The sequence below is a fragment of the Leptosomus discolor genome, chromosome 8, assembly GCF_034619465.1.
Source record: "Leptosomus discolor isolate bLepDis1 chromosome 8, bLepDis1.hap2, whole genome shotgun sequence".
Taxonomy (NCBI): domain Eukaryota; kingdom Metazoa; phylum Chordata; class Aves; order Leptosomiformes; family Leptosomidae; genus Leptosomus; species Leptosomus discolor.
The window spans coordinates 41,434,013-41,450,324 of NC_141398.1; the positions used below are offsets into that span (position 1 = coordinate 41,434,013).

At 50.4% G+C, this 16,312-nt stretch overlaps 2 protein-coding genes across 2 annotated transcripts; one reads left to right on the top strand and one right to left on the bottom strand.

Annotated features, from left to right (window-relative positions):
* Positions 1-278: 278 nt before the first annotated feature.
* TRADD (TNFRSF1A associated via death domain) lies at positions 279-6,832 on the bottom strand. The gene is made up of 4 exons (XM_009955703.2): positions 6,681-6,832; positions 3,835-4,112; positions 1,902-2,094; positions 279-586 (listed from the first exon to the last, which is right to left on the bottom strand). Exons 1-4 carry the CDS (start codon positions 6,820-6,822, stop codon positions 279-281), a joined length of 921 nt encoding a protein of 306 aa, XP_009954005.1. The 5' UTR covers positions 6,823-6,832.
* Positions 6,833-13,671: 6,839 nt separating this feature from the next.
* FBXL8 (F-box and leucine rich repeat protein 8) lies at positions 13,672-15,369 on the top strand. The gene is made up of 2 exons (XM_009959263.2): positions 13,672-13,873; positions 14,394-15,369. Exons 1-2 carry the CDS (start codon positions 13,710-13,712, stop codon positions 15,367-15,369), a joined length of 1,140 nt encoding a protein of 379 aa, XP_009957565.2. The 5' UTR covers positions 13,672-13,709.
* Positions 15,370-16,312: the final 943 nt, after the last annotated feature.

The window sequence follows — 16,312 nt, forward strand, 5'->3', positions numbered from 1 at the left end:
CTCTCTGTCTGGCTGCTTCCCTGTGACATTCGGTCCTGAAGGAACTCAAGGCTGAAAACCTCTCTCACCAGTTCATGGGAAGGTAATGTTGACTTCTGGAAACAGAGTTAAATAAGGAATGTCAGAGGTCCACACTGGGTCCTGTGAGCACAGAGCCTCTTCCCCAGGCATTCCCACCTACACGGAAACCTGCAGTGATTTTCAGGACTTTACATTCCCAGACACTGGCAGCAGTCTCATACACTAGCTAAAGCAAGAAAGCCCTTAGCAATGCCATTCTAGGAGTAGTCCTGATTGGAATGGAGGCCCAAAAGCTCCTCAGCCAAGCTGACGAGACCATTTTCTTCCAGGGCTGGGATCAGCCGCGCTATTGTGGCCTTCTTCCCCTCTGACTGGATAAATCTGAGAAGCATCTGATAGGCCTGTTCGTATAGTCCCTCTCGGTCATATTCGAGGGCCAGGTTATCAATGACAGGATCACGCAAGGCCCGGCAGGTCTTCTGCAAAGAGCGACCCACTTGCTTCCATTTCTTGGACACAAGCTTGGCAAATTTCTGGTGGTCGTCTGGTGTGAGCATTCTGTTGTCTGAAAGGGACAGAAGGCAGGTAAACACAGGGGTTTCATGGCTGATGTGATGCAGTTTGGGCCAGTCCAAGGTTTGTTCAATATTCCATGGAGCAGGGAGTCTGTTCAGTGTCCACAGCATGTTATTAAACTGCTGTGGAGCTGCTCTGCTTGTCCTCTGGTGTGTTAACACCAGGGCAGCACTGTGAGTTCGGAGCAGAAGTGCAAGAGCAGTGACGCTAAAGGGACTGCCCCGCCATGGGCAGGGGGTCATGCACATGGGTCTCTGCTCCAACAGCATTCCTCCAACACGGGAAAGGGATAATTAGCTGCAGTAAGCCTCCCCGCTTAACATCTCCCTACTCTCTGTGTATGAGCTGGACATGTCTGCTCTCCACATGGTCTGCCATCCCCCACAGCAGTGCTGGTGCCTCGGGTGGCAAACTGTAGCATGTGGCGACAACACTTACCTGCTCACAGCCATCTGCCCTGGCACATCTGAGCTCCCTGCCTTGTTCAGGCCATTCCCTTACTGAAATCCTCCCACAACATCAGAGCATCTCGGCTTGTCCCCACCAGCAAGTTTGGCAATGCCTATTTTTTTTTTTTTCCCCTCCCCCAGGATGGGACTGTCCTATGGTTTGCCAGAGCTCTGACGGACATCCTTTTTATTTGTTTCCAGCCTTTCAAAACCAATTTGGCAAGGCTTTTCTGGCCAAGTCCCCTGTTCCCTACCTAAGCAGCCTCAAATACTGAAATGCAGACAAGAGCTCTCTCCTTGGCTGTTTAGCACTGGAGACTATATACAGCTTAAGCATGCTCAGAAATTATATAGCTGATCTCAAGCTAAAATTTCTGTGAGACTCTCTGAAAGCCCTCGGTAGGGGGCAGACCCCAAAGGCAGCTGGTGTACTGCAGGGAGCTTGGACACATCAGTCCTGGCTGAAAGCAGGCTGATAGTGTCCAGAGTAACCTTCCCAGTCTGATCCAACCTATGCTATTAACTCATCTCAACCAAAGGAGACGTGGAGGAAGAGCAAAACTACTCTGTATTATTCCTTTCAGTAGTAAGGAGTTTTAAAATGTGAGGAACCTGGAAAGGATACAGACTCTGAAGCATCTGGTTCTGTGCCACCCCAGAAAAGGAAACAGGTTGAGGCCTGATCTGAAGCAGTATGGCAATATCTTAGGACTAGTGTAATTCCTCCCTTATGGGATGCTGGGAAATCCTCGCTTTATCCGAGGTAAACCCCAGTATGTAGTCACGTTAACCCTCCCTTTTGGGCTTTGAGGTGAGGAAGACCAAGGGCTCTCTTGGTCAGTTCTAACTACTCACCAAACTGTTGTCCCTGAAAGATGAAGGTGACTTGTGGGGAAAGGGAGCTGCCTTGAGAAGGATAAGGTAGAGATGGGGAGTTCAGAGATGCACAGCCTTTTACAGCCATATTGTTGTTGATGCTCTGGTGGACAATCAGGCTCTTGAGGCATTCCTCCAGCTCTGTGATTTCCTCATCCCGCAGGCGGTCAGGCTGTAATGTAAACAGCATCGGTGATTTGTGCCAGGTTCACCATCTCGGAAAGCTGTAGATGCTTAGCTGCAAGATGCAGCTTAAGATGATGGTGTTAAGAGACAGGCAATGATAGCTATAGCCTGAGTTGAAAATTGACCAAATGAGATAGTCCAATGGAGTTCTGGCTGTAAATCTGTGAATTTAAATCTGTAATGTGATATGAAACAGGTGATCTCCCCCTCCTGGGTTTCTCACATGCAACAGGTTGCACAAAACTGGTACTAGTCCACGCTTATTTTCAGCAGCCCTCTGCAAGAATTAAGGTGCACCATGGACAGCGTGGCTTCTCTGACTTACTCCACATAGGGTCAAACCCACAGAATAGGGTGACCTGATCCAACAGCTCATGGCCACCAAAGCAGGCAGCTCCTGCTACCCCCCTGTCTCTGCCCCTCTGTTACCTAAGTTTTGTTGTTCCTGGATCCTTTCCAAGCTAGTTTTTCTCACTAACCAAGAAAAAACTAATTTGACCTGCAAAAAGAAGGTAATAAGAAAAGGAGTAAAGCAGGCAAAGCACATGGGAAGAGTCAAACATGGCAAGTGCTCTGACTCAGTCTAGTGTTTGGCTCACATACAGCAGGTCCCCAGCACTGTCCTCAGCCACTGACGGCTGGGCCCTAGTGTCACCTTTCTGACTGTTGCAGAGGTCAGACTGAGTCAGTTTTGGGGAACTGAGAATAGGCCCATCTCTTTTGTCCAGTCAGCTAGTTCAGCAGAGGGGAGGGAGCAGCAAGCAGAAGTTGAGGGGAGAGGGGTTAATACAGAGCGTCTGTCATTCATTAGTGGCCAGCCCAGCCTCAACCCTTGATATGGGTAAGGGATATCACGTGTTGTTTGGTCCAGGGCTGAAACGTTTGCATTTCATTCTCTGTGCTTGCAGAAAAGCAGCCTGGGAAAACACGCTCTTGTGCCTAATCTTCCTGAGTAGATGATGACTACCTATTTCTCAGGATCATCTAGAGGGAACCAGAGCTATAAGGTATTGCTAGTTCCAGGTGGAAAAAAAGAGGAGAGGAGAAAGGCAGTGAGTTTAATCATGTCAAGTGCCTTGGTTTTGTGGTGAGATGACAAGATCTCACCGTTCTTGCTACCAGAATCAGGGTGCCAGTGCTGAAGCGTGCGATGAGCTAGACATTGGATATCACCCCTGAGAGACTTTGCCTTCAGAAGGGCAGCCTATTCCTGCTGACAGCAGATGCTGTGTGTCCCCACTCTGTCACAAGTTGTCGGTATAATATGCAGAGTGTTTGCACTCACGCTCATTTCTAGGTGCAGTTACCACTGCTACTCTCGGAGGAGGTGGCATGCAAGGCAGGGGAGGAAGGTGCTAAGCAGTGATCATTTCGCACAAGACTGCTGTCCTCTCTGCTTGCCTCACAGGTGTATTGAGGCACACTTCCTTGTGTTCTCAACTGCACCTTCTATAATTCCTCGTCTTAGTGGTGATAACAGCCATGCTAATTGTTATGCACAGAAACCACAGTGATTTAGCTAAATCTCTGCAGGCTGCTTTAGGTAACTCTATTGCCCTTCTAGAAAAGTGCATGGCTCTTTTCTGGGGAAGGGCAGGGCTGTTTCTCCATATTACAGTTGAGAACTGAAGGATGGAGAAGTCAACAACCCAGCATGCACCCACCTTCCCAAGTCCTGTGCTACTGCTCCTCACTGCTGCCTAGCCTCCCTCCCTCTCCCATTCACCTTTTCTCTGTAGATGCACTCCAGGCAGCGATCCTCATCCTTCAGCATGTTGTCAAGGTGCTCATTGCCAGCCTTCAGCTCCATTTGAAGAGGCACTGTGGTCATGGCCAAGGAGAGCTGGAGGTGATTCTGGAGGGACTCCTGGAGCGCTCCTTCCCGGTAACTCTGCAGGAACCGGCGGCAGTTCTCCTGCTTGCAGAACTTGAGCTGGACTATGAGGTGTGGGTGGCTGCAGTGCACTTTGAGCATGTCCACACCATTCACGCTGCCGGTGGAGTCTGGTGGGAGAAGTCAGCAGAGTCACTATCCAGGCTTGAGACAGACAACCCAGACCCACTCCCATCCACCACCAAGCCTGCAATGGAGTAGCTTTTGAATTCTCATCTCTCTGTGATAAAATCCTCTGGGACAAAAAACCTGTATGTAAAACCAAGAGGAAAGAATTAAGTTTTTGCTGCCCTGCCACCACCAGTCCCCATGAAGTATGGTGTCCAACTGAAGCTGTACGGTACTACACCCCAGGTAATTATCTCAACACTGTTTATTATGGGAAGTTTTAAGTTTGAGGTTCCATTTACAGGACAGAAATGGTTACGCTAAACTGGTAGCACAGGGAAGTCTTATAAATGAAAGCACATAGTTCAGCTCAGTGCTCAGCCAGTCTTCAGTCCTTGTGACCAGAGTTTTATACAGTGATGAAGGTCCTGGAAAGAGACCCAGGATTTGCTTTCCACCCCATGCCTAGAGGTAACTTTTGCCTGGCTCTAAGCCTTCAACGCATCTCACAAAGGGCAAACGACAGATCCAGCCACAGGAATTGGGCTGCTTGAGATTGGGCCTTCACTTGTTAAGCTCTTTTGCATAGAGAATTAATTGATGGTAAAATCTAAGCAAGGAGAAGCCAGGGAGGTATCCTCTAACATTGGTCCGAGGGAAGCATGAGTGACACGGACAACAGAAATTGTCCAGGCCTTCATTCTTCCTTCTCCTAGCAAAATTTAATTTTGATTAGCTGTGCACATTTACCTTGTATCCATGGGATTTTATATGCTGATGATGACAGTTTAAAGTATGTGTTTTTCCCCTTTTTCACAGCAGAGATCTGTGGGAAGCTGGCTGTACTGCTTCCAGACCCGAATTAACCTCTTGGCCTGTCGTTGTGCAGAGCTGTACAGAGGTGTGAGCTCAGACTGGCACTACATCAGGTATTTCTGAACCACGTGTCATGGCATTATTTAGGCATGCTTGGAGAAGAATCCCAAGGCAAAGCAGACTTGTGTGCTCCACATTAGCCAGGACAAGTGACCTGGCATTTAAAAATAGGTGATCTAACAGTGGCTTTACAGGGTTTACTCAGTCTTGGTTGCATCAGAAAGTCTAGTTTGGAGCAGATGTGTAACTGGGACATGGGGCTAGGCACCTAGGAACAGCATTTTAATTCACTGTGGCTGACCAGAAATGTCTTTTTATCGCTTCCTTCATGCTTTGTTTTTCGTGAGTGCTGGTTAAACAAAAGCTTCCATAACAGGGTAAGAGGGCTGGGGAGGGAAAAGCTGCACAGACATGGAAACCTTTGAGTGGTGTACAAGATAGCTGTAAAGCTACCTCAAAAGAGAGGACTTTGCATGCGTTTCTTCATGAAACTTCAGACAGCTTCAGATTTCATGTCCTTTTTAGGTCTGAATAAGCATGATAAGGTTTAGCAGTTTTGTGGTCTTTCCTTTAAACGTGGAAGCAGATTCACATTCCAGTGACACAAAGCAGACATAAATCGAGCCTAACTGGACAACAGTGTCAGGCTTCCTGCTGCTTCCCAGCTTCGGGTTGAGCTGCAAGATGAGCAGGCCTGTATTGGATAAACTGGCTGACTTGGCTAGACTGACTGCCGGAAGAAATTACAGAATAGTTACACAAGCCCAGTTAAACAACATAGGCTCAGTTGTATGACAGGTAAAGAACACCATGAGAGTCGTTCTAGGTAAGTATGATAAAGTCTCCAAATTACTATTATTCTGCAGTCAGCTTGGTGCAAGGGTGGACACAGAAACATAGTTTTATGGCCCTTTGCATCTCAAGTCCTTTTTGATGTAAACAGAGTTACATACAGTTGAAGCTAACATAATTGTGCCTGTTTATATCAGAAAAGAACTTATACTGGCTATCACTAATTTTAAAAATAAGCTTCTCAAAGCAGAAATTTTCTGTGGTGGTATAAAGACAGAAATTAAATCTTCTTTCATAGCAATTGCAATCTTTTCTCCTCTTACATAAATAGGTTTAAACAAACATTCATAAAGTAGGAGAACTCATAGGATAGTTCAAGTTGGAAGGAAGCCCAGGAAACCTCTAGCCCAGCTCCCCTGCAAAGCAGGGTCAGCTCTGAGGTCAGATCGAGTTGCTCAGGGCTTTACCCAGTCCCATTTTGAAAACCCCCAAGGATGGAGAATACACAGTCTGTACAACTGCTTGGGAAAAACATTTGTCCTTATGTCTGGTGCCTACCTCTTGTTTCAATTTATGCCTGTTGTCTCTCATTCCTCATGCACCAATGTGAAGAGTGTAGCTCCATCTCCCCCTCCCCATAGGTACTGGCAGGCTGTTGGTAGGTCCCCCAAAGCCTTCTCTTTGCCAGGCTGAAGAGGTCCCACTCCCTCAGCCTCTCCTCACAGGACAAGTGCTCCAGCCCCCAACCACCTTGGTGGACCTCTGCTGAGCTTGCTCCACTTTATTGTCTTTCCTAAATACAGTGAGCACCAGCTTCCTCACCTGTGAATGTGATTAAAGAAAGGCATGGTGTTGCGTGAAGAGATGAGACAGCATGTCAAGATATCGGAGAGGATAGGTACCTGCTAATGCCAGCTTCAGCGCCTTGAACACACTAGGCTTCTTCTGCGAGCTTTCGTAGAGAGATGGCAGAATGATGGTCTTGCACGTGGACTGGAGGAAGAGATAAGCACTGCCGATCCAAGGAGCGGAGCTGCCAGCCATCTTCAGCACCCTACAAAATCACACAGCTGAGCTGAGAGACCATGGGGAAAATGGCCTGATGCCAGGTGAGTGCTTACAGCAAACACTAAGCACAAGCACGACAGGATTATGGGGTTTTTCCTTTATTTCTTAGAGGAGGTGGTGACATTGTTAAAGCAAGTGTAACCTTTGAGGAGTTTATTATCATTCTGTAAAGCACAGCACAGTGGGACATGGTGTCCCAAAGACTCAGCAGCTCTGCTTTCATTTTCCACAGGAGTCTGTCCATTTTATAATCCAAAGAGAATCTGAAGCAAAGAGTTTCAGATCTCATGCCTCTGACTGCCCAGCTAAGCTGGCAAAGCTTAAAGATGCATTGTTGGGGCGCTCCAGGGAGCACCCAGTAGTCCTGATTCTGACACATTCACACGGACTGATGCCCTATTGCAGGCAGAGGCGTTTTGCCCGAGGTCCTGATCCCCTGGTTGTCCTCACTAAAGGATACATTGCAGAGCCCAGGGCTCATGTAGCAGGACACTCAAGGCTATCCCTCTGCTTTACGTACTAGCTCATTTATTATCCCTCTCCCACCATTTGACTCTTGTAGCAATGCAACTGGAAGACAGCACATCCACCTCTGTGCTCATCACGCCTGTTCCTCGCTGGCCAGCTAATGCAATGCTTCATCTACTGCGGCTGCACCCAACTCTGCTCCACAGGCAAAGATGAACCAAAACACCTCCCAGGCTACAGATCCTCAGAATGGAAAAGCTGTGCTGGATGGGGCGATGCCAGACCAATGCTGTGGCGGCTGGAGAGCACCTGAGAGCCCACCTCGCCTTCCTGGTGTACACAAACTATCTGAGCATGTCTTCGAGCTGGTCCCTGCAAGCCCCCTGAAACTGCTCCCACAGAGAGCGGTGCTCAGAGCCAGCCCTTCCATCACATCATAGAGACAGGTAATTTGGGGTTTTTGGTTCAGCCCCAGTCCCAAGTCCTGCCCCCTCTCTGACTACTTGTTTGCACCTCTGTCATACCATCAGCTGCTTCCCCATGGGTGTGCCTGCCTTCCTGCTTTCTGCCCTGTTGTGCAATCCTAACAGCCTTCCCTCGGCTGCCAAGCACTGGCCTGAGAGTATGACTGCTGGCCACAACAGTATCCCTCTCTTCAGATGTCCTTCAGATTGTGGCCGTAAAGGTCTTTTGTCACCAGGGGCTGCCAGACTGAGAAGGATGACCTCCCATGGACAGGCAGTCCTTCAGGTGGTAGCTGGGGCTGGGAACCATTTCCATTCCTAGCAGCATGTCCAACAGAGCACTGGAACATACGGCCCACCCTGTTTCCTTACTATAACCTTGAACTGTGCCCATCACAGGAGCCTTTTACTTGTTCAGAAAATACAGGAAATAACCAGTGAATCATAAAATTCACACTGAACTTGAGGAGTTCAAGGAGTGCATGCGAGATGCAGAAGTGAGTGTTTCCAGGCCATGAGCTCCCATGTCATGCAGGCCTTTTACAAAAAAAAGAAAGAGGAAGATGGGCTGCTGCTGCAGTCCAGGTCTGGTCTGAGCCTCCAAACACCAGGAAGTTTGGGATCTGGGCACCCACCTCCTAGCTTCTTGCAGAAGGAGGGTAACAGAAATCTGAGTAACATCTTAGGAAAATACAGATGTGGAATATTTAAAAGATTTAACCCACAGAACAGCTTCTTTTTTACAGTGCAAATGCCCAAGAGCCTCCCTACCAGCCCAGAGGCGCATGAAGTATAAGAACCCTGTTTCATCCTGCAATCATCACGGCCTCACTGCTCCTGCACCCCTTCTCCACACACACCAGGCTCTTGCTCCTCAGCAACAGCCTGGTTCGACTCAGCAACACGGAGGTGCCCTGCATGTTGCACCAGGCCTGCAGAAACTCTGGTAAGGAGCCCTTTGCTGTTGTGCCCTCTGCAGCGTTATCCCAGCGGGTGAGTTTTCCGGCCCAATGGGCGCTGCCCCATCCCAGCGGGGACCCCTCGCTGTGGGTTTGAGCGGCAGCAGCCGTCCAACCGTTGTGGGGTGCTTTAGAAAAACCAACCCCAGGCAATAAGTAACGTCTGTCATAGTTGTTACTGCCTTTTTCGGCGACCCGTGGCATGCGTCAGACGGCGGCTCCTGCTGTCGAATTCCCGTAAAGGACTAATTGGGAAGGGACTGTCTGTATTTTAAGGAAAAAGGGCGGTGAGACCGGGGCAGCCGCCGGCCCGGCGCACCGCCGAGCCGTGCCGCCCGTGGAGCCGCCACGTTTTGCGCCGGTTCCTGCAGGTCCCTACCGGCCCAAACGCCGGGGCCCGCTGACCCGCCCCGGCACCGCCGTCCTGCGAGCGGAGCAGCACCGGGGGAGGGGGCGGAGAGCGCCCCGCCAGCCCGACTCTGCCCGGCCCCGGCGAGACGCGCCCGGCACGTCCCGCGGCACCCGCCGCCCGCAGGGCCCGACGCCCGGCGGCGGCCCCTGCCCCGCGCCCCCGCCCCGAGCCGGCCGGCGGGGAGGCGGCCCCGCGCCCCTGGCACCCTCCCCGGCCGCCCGCCCGCGGCAGCCCCGGACCCCTCCGGCGGCTCCGGGCGGCTTTACCTCCTGCCACCGCCGCCGCCGGCCTCGGCGCCGCCACTTCCGCCTCTGCGCGGCGCCGCCCGCTGCTGCGGGCCGGGCGGCTTGGCCACGCTCGTAGCCGGGCGGCGGGCGGGCGGGCTAACGGAAAAGCGAGGAAAAAAACCCCAAAAGCCCAACACTGAAACACCGGCGGTATTCCACTTCCCGTGAATATCCTCCGCTTTTCTCGTACTGCCCCCCGAACCAGCCCCGAGGCTGGCTTTCAGCCCGCGCCGCTTCCCTCCGAAGCCGGTGGCAAGGCCGGCCGCCCCGGACGGCTGCCGTTTGCTGAGGAGGTCTGGACGGTTCTCGCCAGGTCTCCGTGCCACGAGGCGGCCGGTGGCTCCGGCGGCAGCTGAATGCCCCCCGTAGGTGAGGGTGTGTTGGACGGCCAGAAGTCACTCGATTCGGATTGCTGAAGAGCTGCCCGACAGCTGGGACTGGGTGCGCGTCCCTGGTCCGTCAGGGATGGAGGAAAGCGGGGCTGCTTGGACCTCCGGCGTAGCTTGTGGCTGGTGGCACCGCACAGCTGGTGGGTCCTGGCTGGCACTCATCAGCTTTCTCTCGTGATGCTGCTAATGAGAGTGAATGGTGAAAACGAAGATTGGTTGGGTTAGTAGTTGCTGAGCAGTGGAGGAAGTTCAGCTCTTACACCGTTCCTTCCCTAGAGCTCATTTTGAAAAGGTGTTCTAGGATAATTTGAAGAACACAGTAACAGCATCCAGGGGCATCCATTTGCTCAGGAGGGGAGAGGGATTAACGATGCAGAGGTTCCTTTTCCAGGCAAACCCAGCAGGCTCAATGGGACACCGCTGTCCAAGAGTGCAATGGGTGAAGGAGGAGGAAAGCTCCCAAAAGAAATGAGCAGGGAGTCCGGACCGTTTGTGAGAGCAGCGCTGATGGAGGGGACTTCTGGGACTCTGCTTAGCAAAAGCAGAGCAGCGTGATACTGAGCTCTGCAAGCAGGTAGGGACACCTGGGCTGGTCCTTGCTTCTCCTACAGGAGGGGTAAGGTGATGGTGTCAATATAGCTGCTGAATGCTGCTGGGTGTTCTGGTTTAGTCCTTCCTGCGGTGAATACTTGAATGACCTCCCACCTCTCTCTGGGCCAGGTGAGGCTGTTAACTCCACCGTGCTCCTCTGAGGAACTGAATGGACAGGTAGAGAGAGTAAAGCAGCTTCTCCTGAGTCCACGAGAGGTTCTGTGGCAAGCAGAGCAGGGAGCTGGATTTGGGTCTCCATTGCTCAATCTCTGGTAGCAGTCTCCTGCCCAGGCTGCATTTGTCTTGCATAGATGTCCTCCTGTCAGCAGAGGGGTAACAGCAGCTCCCTTGTTTGTCCCCAGCTAGTGAGAAGCTGGTGTGGGCCTGGGGCCAGATTTTGTGCCCACCTGCTAGCTGCTGTCGCTCTGGCTTGGCAGTCAGTTTGTGCAAACTCTCTGGGGAACTGGACTTCAAACAAAAGCGGAAAGCGTTCTAAAAGATTTTTAATGTAGATATATAATAGATATATATAAATATTGCATAGATATTTAATGCTATTTTAGAAAAACAGTATTTTAACAGTATTAACTAATTTGGTCGCCAAATGGAAAACATACTTGAAATCAATCCCTGCAAGGGTTAATCCGGGATGGCTCTCCTGGGGGCTGTGGGACAGGCAGCACCCAGCCCCCTTCGGGCTCAGCAAGCCTGGTGCTGCCAGCGCTTCTGGAAACCAGGCGTTTACTTGCTGACAGTTTAAGAAGCAACTCGTGAGGTCGTGCTTTTAAGGGCTGATGGGGTTAAATGAGCCCAGACATCCCAACCTTCCCCTGCAGAAAACAAGGTTGAAGCAGTGCGAGCTCCTAGAGCCAGGCAGGAACCACGGGGAGAGTTGCAGTGGAGACCGTCCCCCACGCCTGTCCCGTCGACATCTTCTCCTTGAAGCTAAGCTTTTCGCTGTCTATTGAGGGGGTGAAAAAGGAAAGGGTAGCTGAGACCCGAGTTTCTCTTCCGCTAGTCCTCGCTAAGTGCGCCGTTCCCCCGTGGCGAAATCGCGGTGCGTGGTTAAGACCTGGGAGCTTCACCCTGCTGTTTCCCGCTTGGGAAGGAAAGATGCCGCTGAGGGTCTCGGCCTCGGCTGGGGGTCGCACAGGTTCCCCCGAGCCCGGCAGCTGCTGGGGCCCTGCGGAAGCGCGGTGTTGGCTCCCTGCGGGGGGCGGGTGCTGGAGGAGGGGGAAGAGGAGGACAGGGCTGCTAATGTGCGTTCCCATCGAGGGCAGCGCAGCATCCCGGCTCCCACGCCCGGGGCAGTGAAGGCGCCTCTCTCCCGGCTGTTATTTTTGGCATTTCCGCCTCCGCTCCTCCCTCCGGGGTGCAGCCGGCGCTGGGAGCGGCAGGCGGGGAGCGCAGAGGCGGGCGGGCTCCGCTCCGAGAGGTACGCTGCGCCCCTTCCCGGGGCTGGCGGCGGGGGGCGGCCGGGCCCGAGCGTGGTGGGCGCCTCCCCCCAGCACGGCACCGCCTGTTCCCGCCGGGCCGCCCGCTCCCCGCCGACCCCGGGGCCTGCGGTGGCGGGAGGAGGCGGAGCCGGTCGGGGCAGCAAAGCGCGGGGGCCCGCGGTGGTGCCGGGAGCCGGGCCGGGTCCGGCTCCCGCGGGGCCGAGGCAGCCCGCAGCCCTCCCGGGCCGTGAGCCGCGCTCCTGGCTGGCTCAGAGCCCCTCGGTTGCTTAAAGTGACACGGGTGGTTTCGCCTTTCTGCCTGCCTTCCTGCTCGCAGGCCGGGCTTTTAAGCGAGAGATCCCGCTCTTGCTTTCGAAGGGGTTCGAGGCCCGTCCTGCGTGACTGCGCGGGCCCGGGCTGCGAGGGAAATGTCACAGTGAAAATGAAAGGAGCTGAAGACGTGAGGGTTTTGGCAAACGCGGATTAGAGACGGCATTAAAAGCAGCTAAAAGTAGAAGAGCAGGGTCCGGGCTGGCCGGGTGCTTGTCGGGGGAAATGACAAAAGCTGGCGAGTGCCCAGGAAGAAGCAGGACTCATCACTGGGCTGCTCTAGCCTGGCGGAGGGTGGGAAGGGGCTGGCCGCTGATCCGATGGTAGGTAAGATAGCGTAGCTGCTGTGCTGCTGCCGCCTCGCACTCCAGATAATGAGTCACACTTAAAAGCAGCGCATTCTAGAAAAACGTGCAGTTGTGTTTCTCTGCATCGCTGCTCTGTACTTCATGTTTTCCAACTCTTTGCCTACTTCGAGGATATGTAGAAGCGCAGGTTTTCATTTAAATCAAGCCCGCAATGCTGAGATAATGCAGTGACTCCAGGACCTGGGACTTGAAAAGCATGAGGGCATGCTGTGAAATTCAGAGTGAGGTGCTCTGGTGCTAGCCTAGGAAGGGGAGCGTTCACATTTAGAAATCCCTCACGCGTTTATGAGAGGGTTGGAAAAGCATTTCGTGTTGGTAGCTTTATTTGTGCAGAAATTTGGAAGATGGAGAAAACACGTTTTGGAAGATGATGAATGAAAAAGTTAGGTAATGATCTAATGCTGTGAACCTTGGCCTTCTTCCCAGCTGGTTTATTCTTTTGCGTTATAGTTCACATGAAAGGTTGATCAATGTGTGCTTTTCCATTTCTAAGTCAGACATGTGTAAATGCAGTTTCTGAGAATTGGAGTCACGGTAATAAAAACTTTTTTTTTGTTTTTCAGACTCTCATGTCTCATCACAGTAATTAAGGACCACTGTAATTAAGCCAGTAGTTTCTACTATAGACCTTCTGTTTCGCCGTCAGTAAAAAATGGATATGTGGGGCTGTTTTCTGTGCAGAGCTTCTGCTTGCAGAGAGTTTTGTTTCCCCCCCAGTTTGAGAAATCTGTCTCAACTTTTTGAATACCAGTGCAGCAGTACTAGAAAATTCCCTTGCATTTTTATTACTTAGAGTAGCAAAACCTCACTGCAGGTAAAAAAGCTTTTTTTTTTTTTCTGGCAAAACTTTGATTTGACATCTCTAACTCTTGAAAGTATCACCCAGCTTCTTAGGATTGATTGAAAAAAATGTGGAAAGCAATTGGCCGACAGATTTTCCTCATTTTTGTGTTCAGTTTCAAAATTCGGTGAAATTTCAAGTTTGAAAAAGTTTTGACCTTCTCTGTGATCCAGTTGCATTAGTTTGATTACTTCCTAATGTGTGTGTTGGTCTTGTTTGTTTGTTTGGTTTGGTTTGTTTTTCTGAACAGGAAGCTTTGAGAATTAATCGCCGTTTTGGAAGTTTTTCCCATTTTTAAACCTGACTGAATTGGCAAAAATGCCTGCTCCGATTCCAGAACTGTGGAACTACATCCCAGAAGAAATCCTCGTCCAAATTTTCTATTATCTTTCTCTTCGAGATAGATACACGGTCTTCCAGGTGTGCAGACAGTGGGCTACAGCTGTTTCTTCTAGCTCTGTTTGGCATTTCACAGAGATCAGGTGAGGGGAGCACATTTCTAATGTCCGATCATCTCTGCAGGTGTAACAAGATCTTTATGTTTTCAGTGCCTATCAAACACACTGCCATACCGTGACATTATTGACATTAACTGTGATTTCTATGTGTGATGTTACTGTCTTGCGTGACTAGCGTCTTTTTATATAATAGAGAAAACTGTGTTATGTGATGGGGTTTTTCAGGTGCTGCTGGTGATTTGGTTTTACGGTAAGCATTACACTGTTAGTACGTTGCTCTAAGTTGCCTTTTGAAAATGGCAAGAGACAGTTACTAACTAGTCCACTTCATCATGGCATTTACTTCTCTGGTGGATCTTTCTGGGGTCTGACTCCTGACTCTTCAGGGTCTGACCTTTCAGTGACTCTCCAGGTATCAAGTGAGAAGAAATGTCTGGGGCATCAGACAACGTTTGCAGAAGCACTAGTCAGGGAGAGTATCTGCTCTGTGCTTGCACAGCTCAGCATTCACTAAGTGACTAAATAGTTTGTTTTACCCTTCCAGCTGTGATTCAGAGGATGAGGAAGGCATGCTGCAGAGCCTGATTCAGTTCCTCAGCCAAATCAAACACCTGAAGCTTGTGTTTGACCAGTCCAAGGAGGTCAACCGGAAGAACGTGACATGCATCTTGGATATGTTGGCAAAACAGAACCACAAACTGCAGCAGCTGTGCATTGTGTGCCATGGGGAGAACCCCTATTTCTACTCTGGCCAGGACATCCTACAGAGCATACGGAATATATGTGACACTAAAAACCAGATAGATCTTCAGCATATTGACTTTCGAAAAATGCCCTTCACTCTTGATGGTGAGCTTGTTGAACTCTTAGCTACTGCCAACCCAAACTTACACAGTCTGTTCATCAACAACCGCACCCTGGTATGCAACGTGGCACCAGACACCATTAGGAACGTTCTCAGAGCATGTCCCAAACTCTCAGCCTTGGGGGTTTACTATGCCAGTTTGTCTGACGATGTGTTCCAGGAACTGCTCAAGCCCGAAAGAGCAGCTTTCACCCATTTAGACATTTTCTGTGAGCGCCTGGACAAATACATACCAGTCATCTCAGAAGAGCTCTGGGCTGCTGTAAGTCAAAAGCATCCTCAACTCTGTGTAGACCTAGAGTTTGATCATACGGTCCCTGCCTGCAAAATACCACGGATCCTAAAGCTGAATATACCTGTGAGCACACTGCAGCTTAATACCTATAATTACATGGTAAATCAGATTAGGTTTGTCACCCAGAGCTACAGCAGTACTTTAAAGAAGCTGATGCTGCAAACCACATCCTCGGAGGACTTAAATTCCTCGCTAGTAGATCTGGCCCGGCAGTGCAGAAATCTAGTGGAGATCCACTGCTACTGCGTGGTCAGCCAGGAGGTGGTAGAAGCGTTCCTCACACACTGCCCCAGTCTTAAACTGTATACTCTGAAGGTCACCAAGGAACGGCACCCCTGGAAACCAGTAACAGTTCAGTGACAGGCTCCTGCTGCCTTCCTGGGGAAATAGTGGGGATCTGCAGGAGGACAGGGAAAGAAGATTAGGGCTAAAAGGAAAACACTTAAGCACCTTCTGCACTCACTGAGAACATGCTATCTCGCCAGCACTGGCTGTTCTGTAAGATGCATACCTGTTCTGCAGACCAAGCATTTATACTCAAATGTGATAGAGAAAGGGTTATACAGAAAAATAAATTGCCCCTTTTTATTCCTTTTTCTTTTCTTTTTTTTTTTTTTTCCCTTCATGAGGGTATGTAGGGCAGGTCTTTTTTTCTTCTCTGCTTCTTTATTTAGCCGGAATGCTGAGTTCACCCTTTATGGACCACAGCGAAATTTAATTTTGATTTTACCTTTAAAAGAATCTCAAAGTCAAGCACATTGTGTCAGGCACCCAGTGACTACGTAGACAGTTAAGGAGGTGGCATCATCAATGCAGCTGTTTTCTGCCCAGTGGGTTACTTGGCCATGCAGATGCAGTGAGCTATAGCAACTGTGGTCATCTGATGGAAAATCCACTCTAACCTTGGTAGTTCCTCTTTTGGCATTTCGGTGATGCTGAGTTCACCCATTAGCCCGTTGTCAGGTAACTGCCGCATTGGAGGGATATAACAGGAGCTGAATTATGTTAGAAAACACAAGCAGGAGAAAAAGCACCTAAGGAAGAACATTCACAAGGTAGTAATAAAAGGTACATGGCCTTCAAATTCCTTTGTACATCTTGTCTGTCTTTTGCTCTGGAACGCAGATTTCCAGGTTATAATTTGAATGCCTTTTGCAAAGAAGACCTTTGTATTTATTACACTGTTAGCATTTCTTAGGAGAATGAAGAGTATTTTCAGGTTTTGCATCTAGTATCTGCATTCATATGCAAGTTATCTTGCATCTGAATTGGGATATGTGTGTGCTGCTCTGTTGTAGCGAAG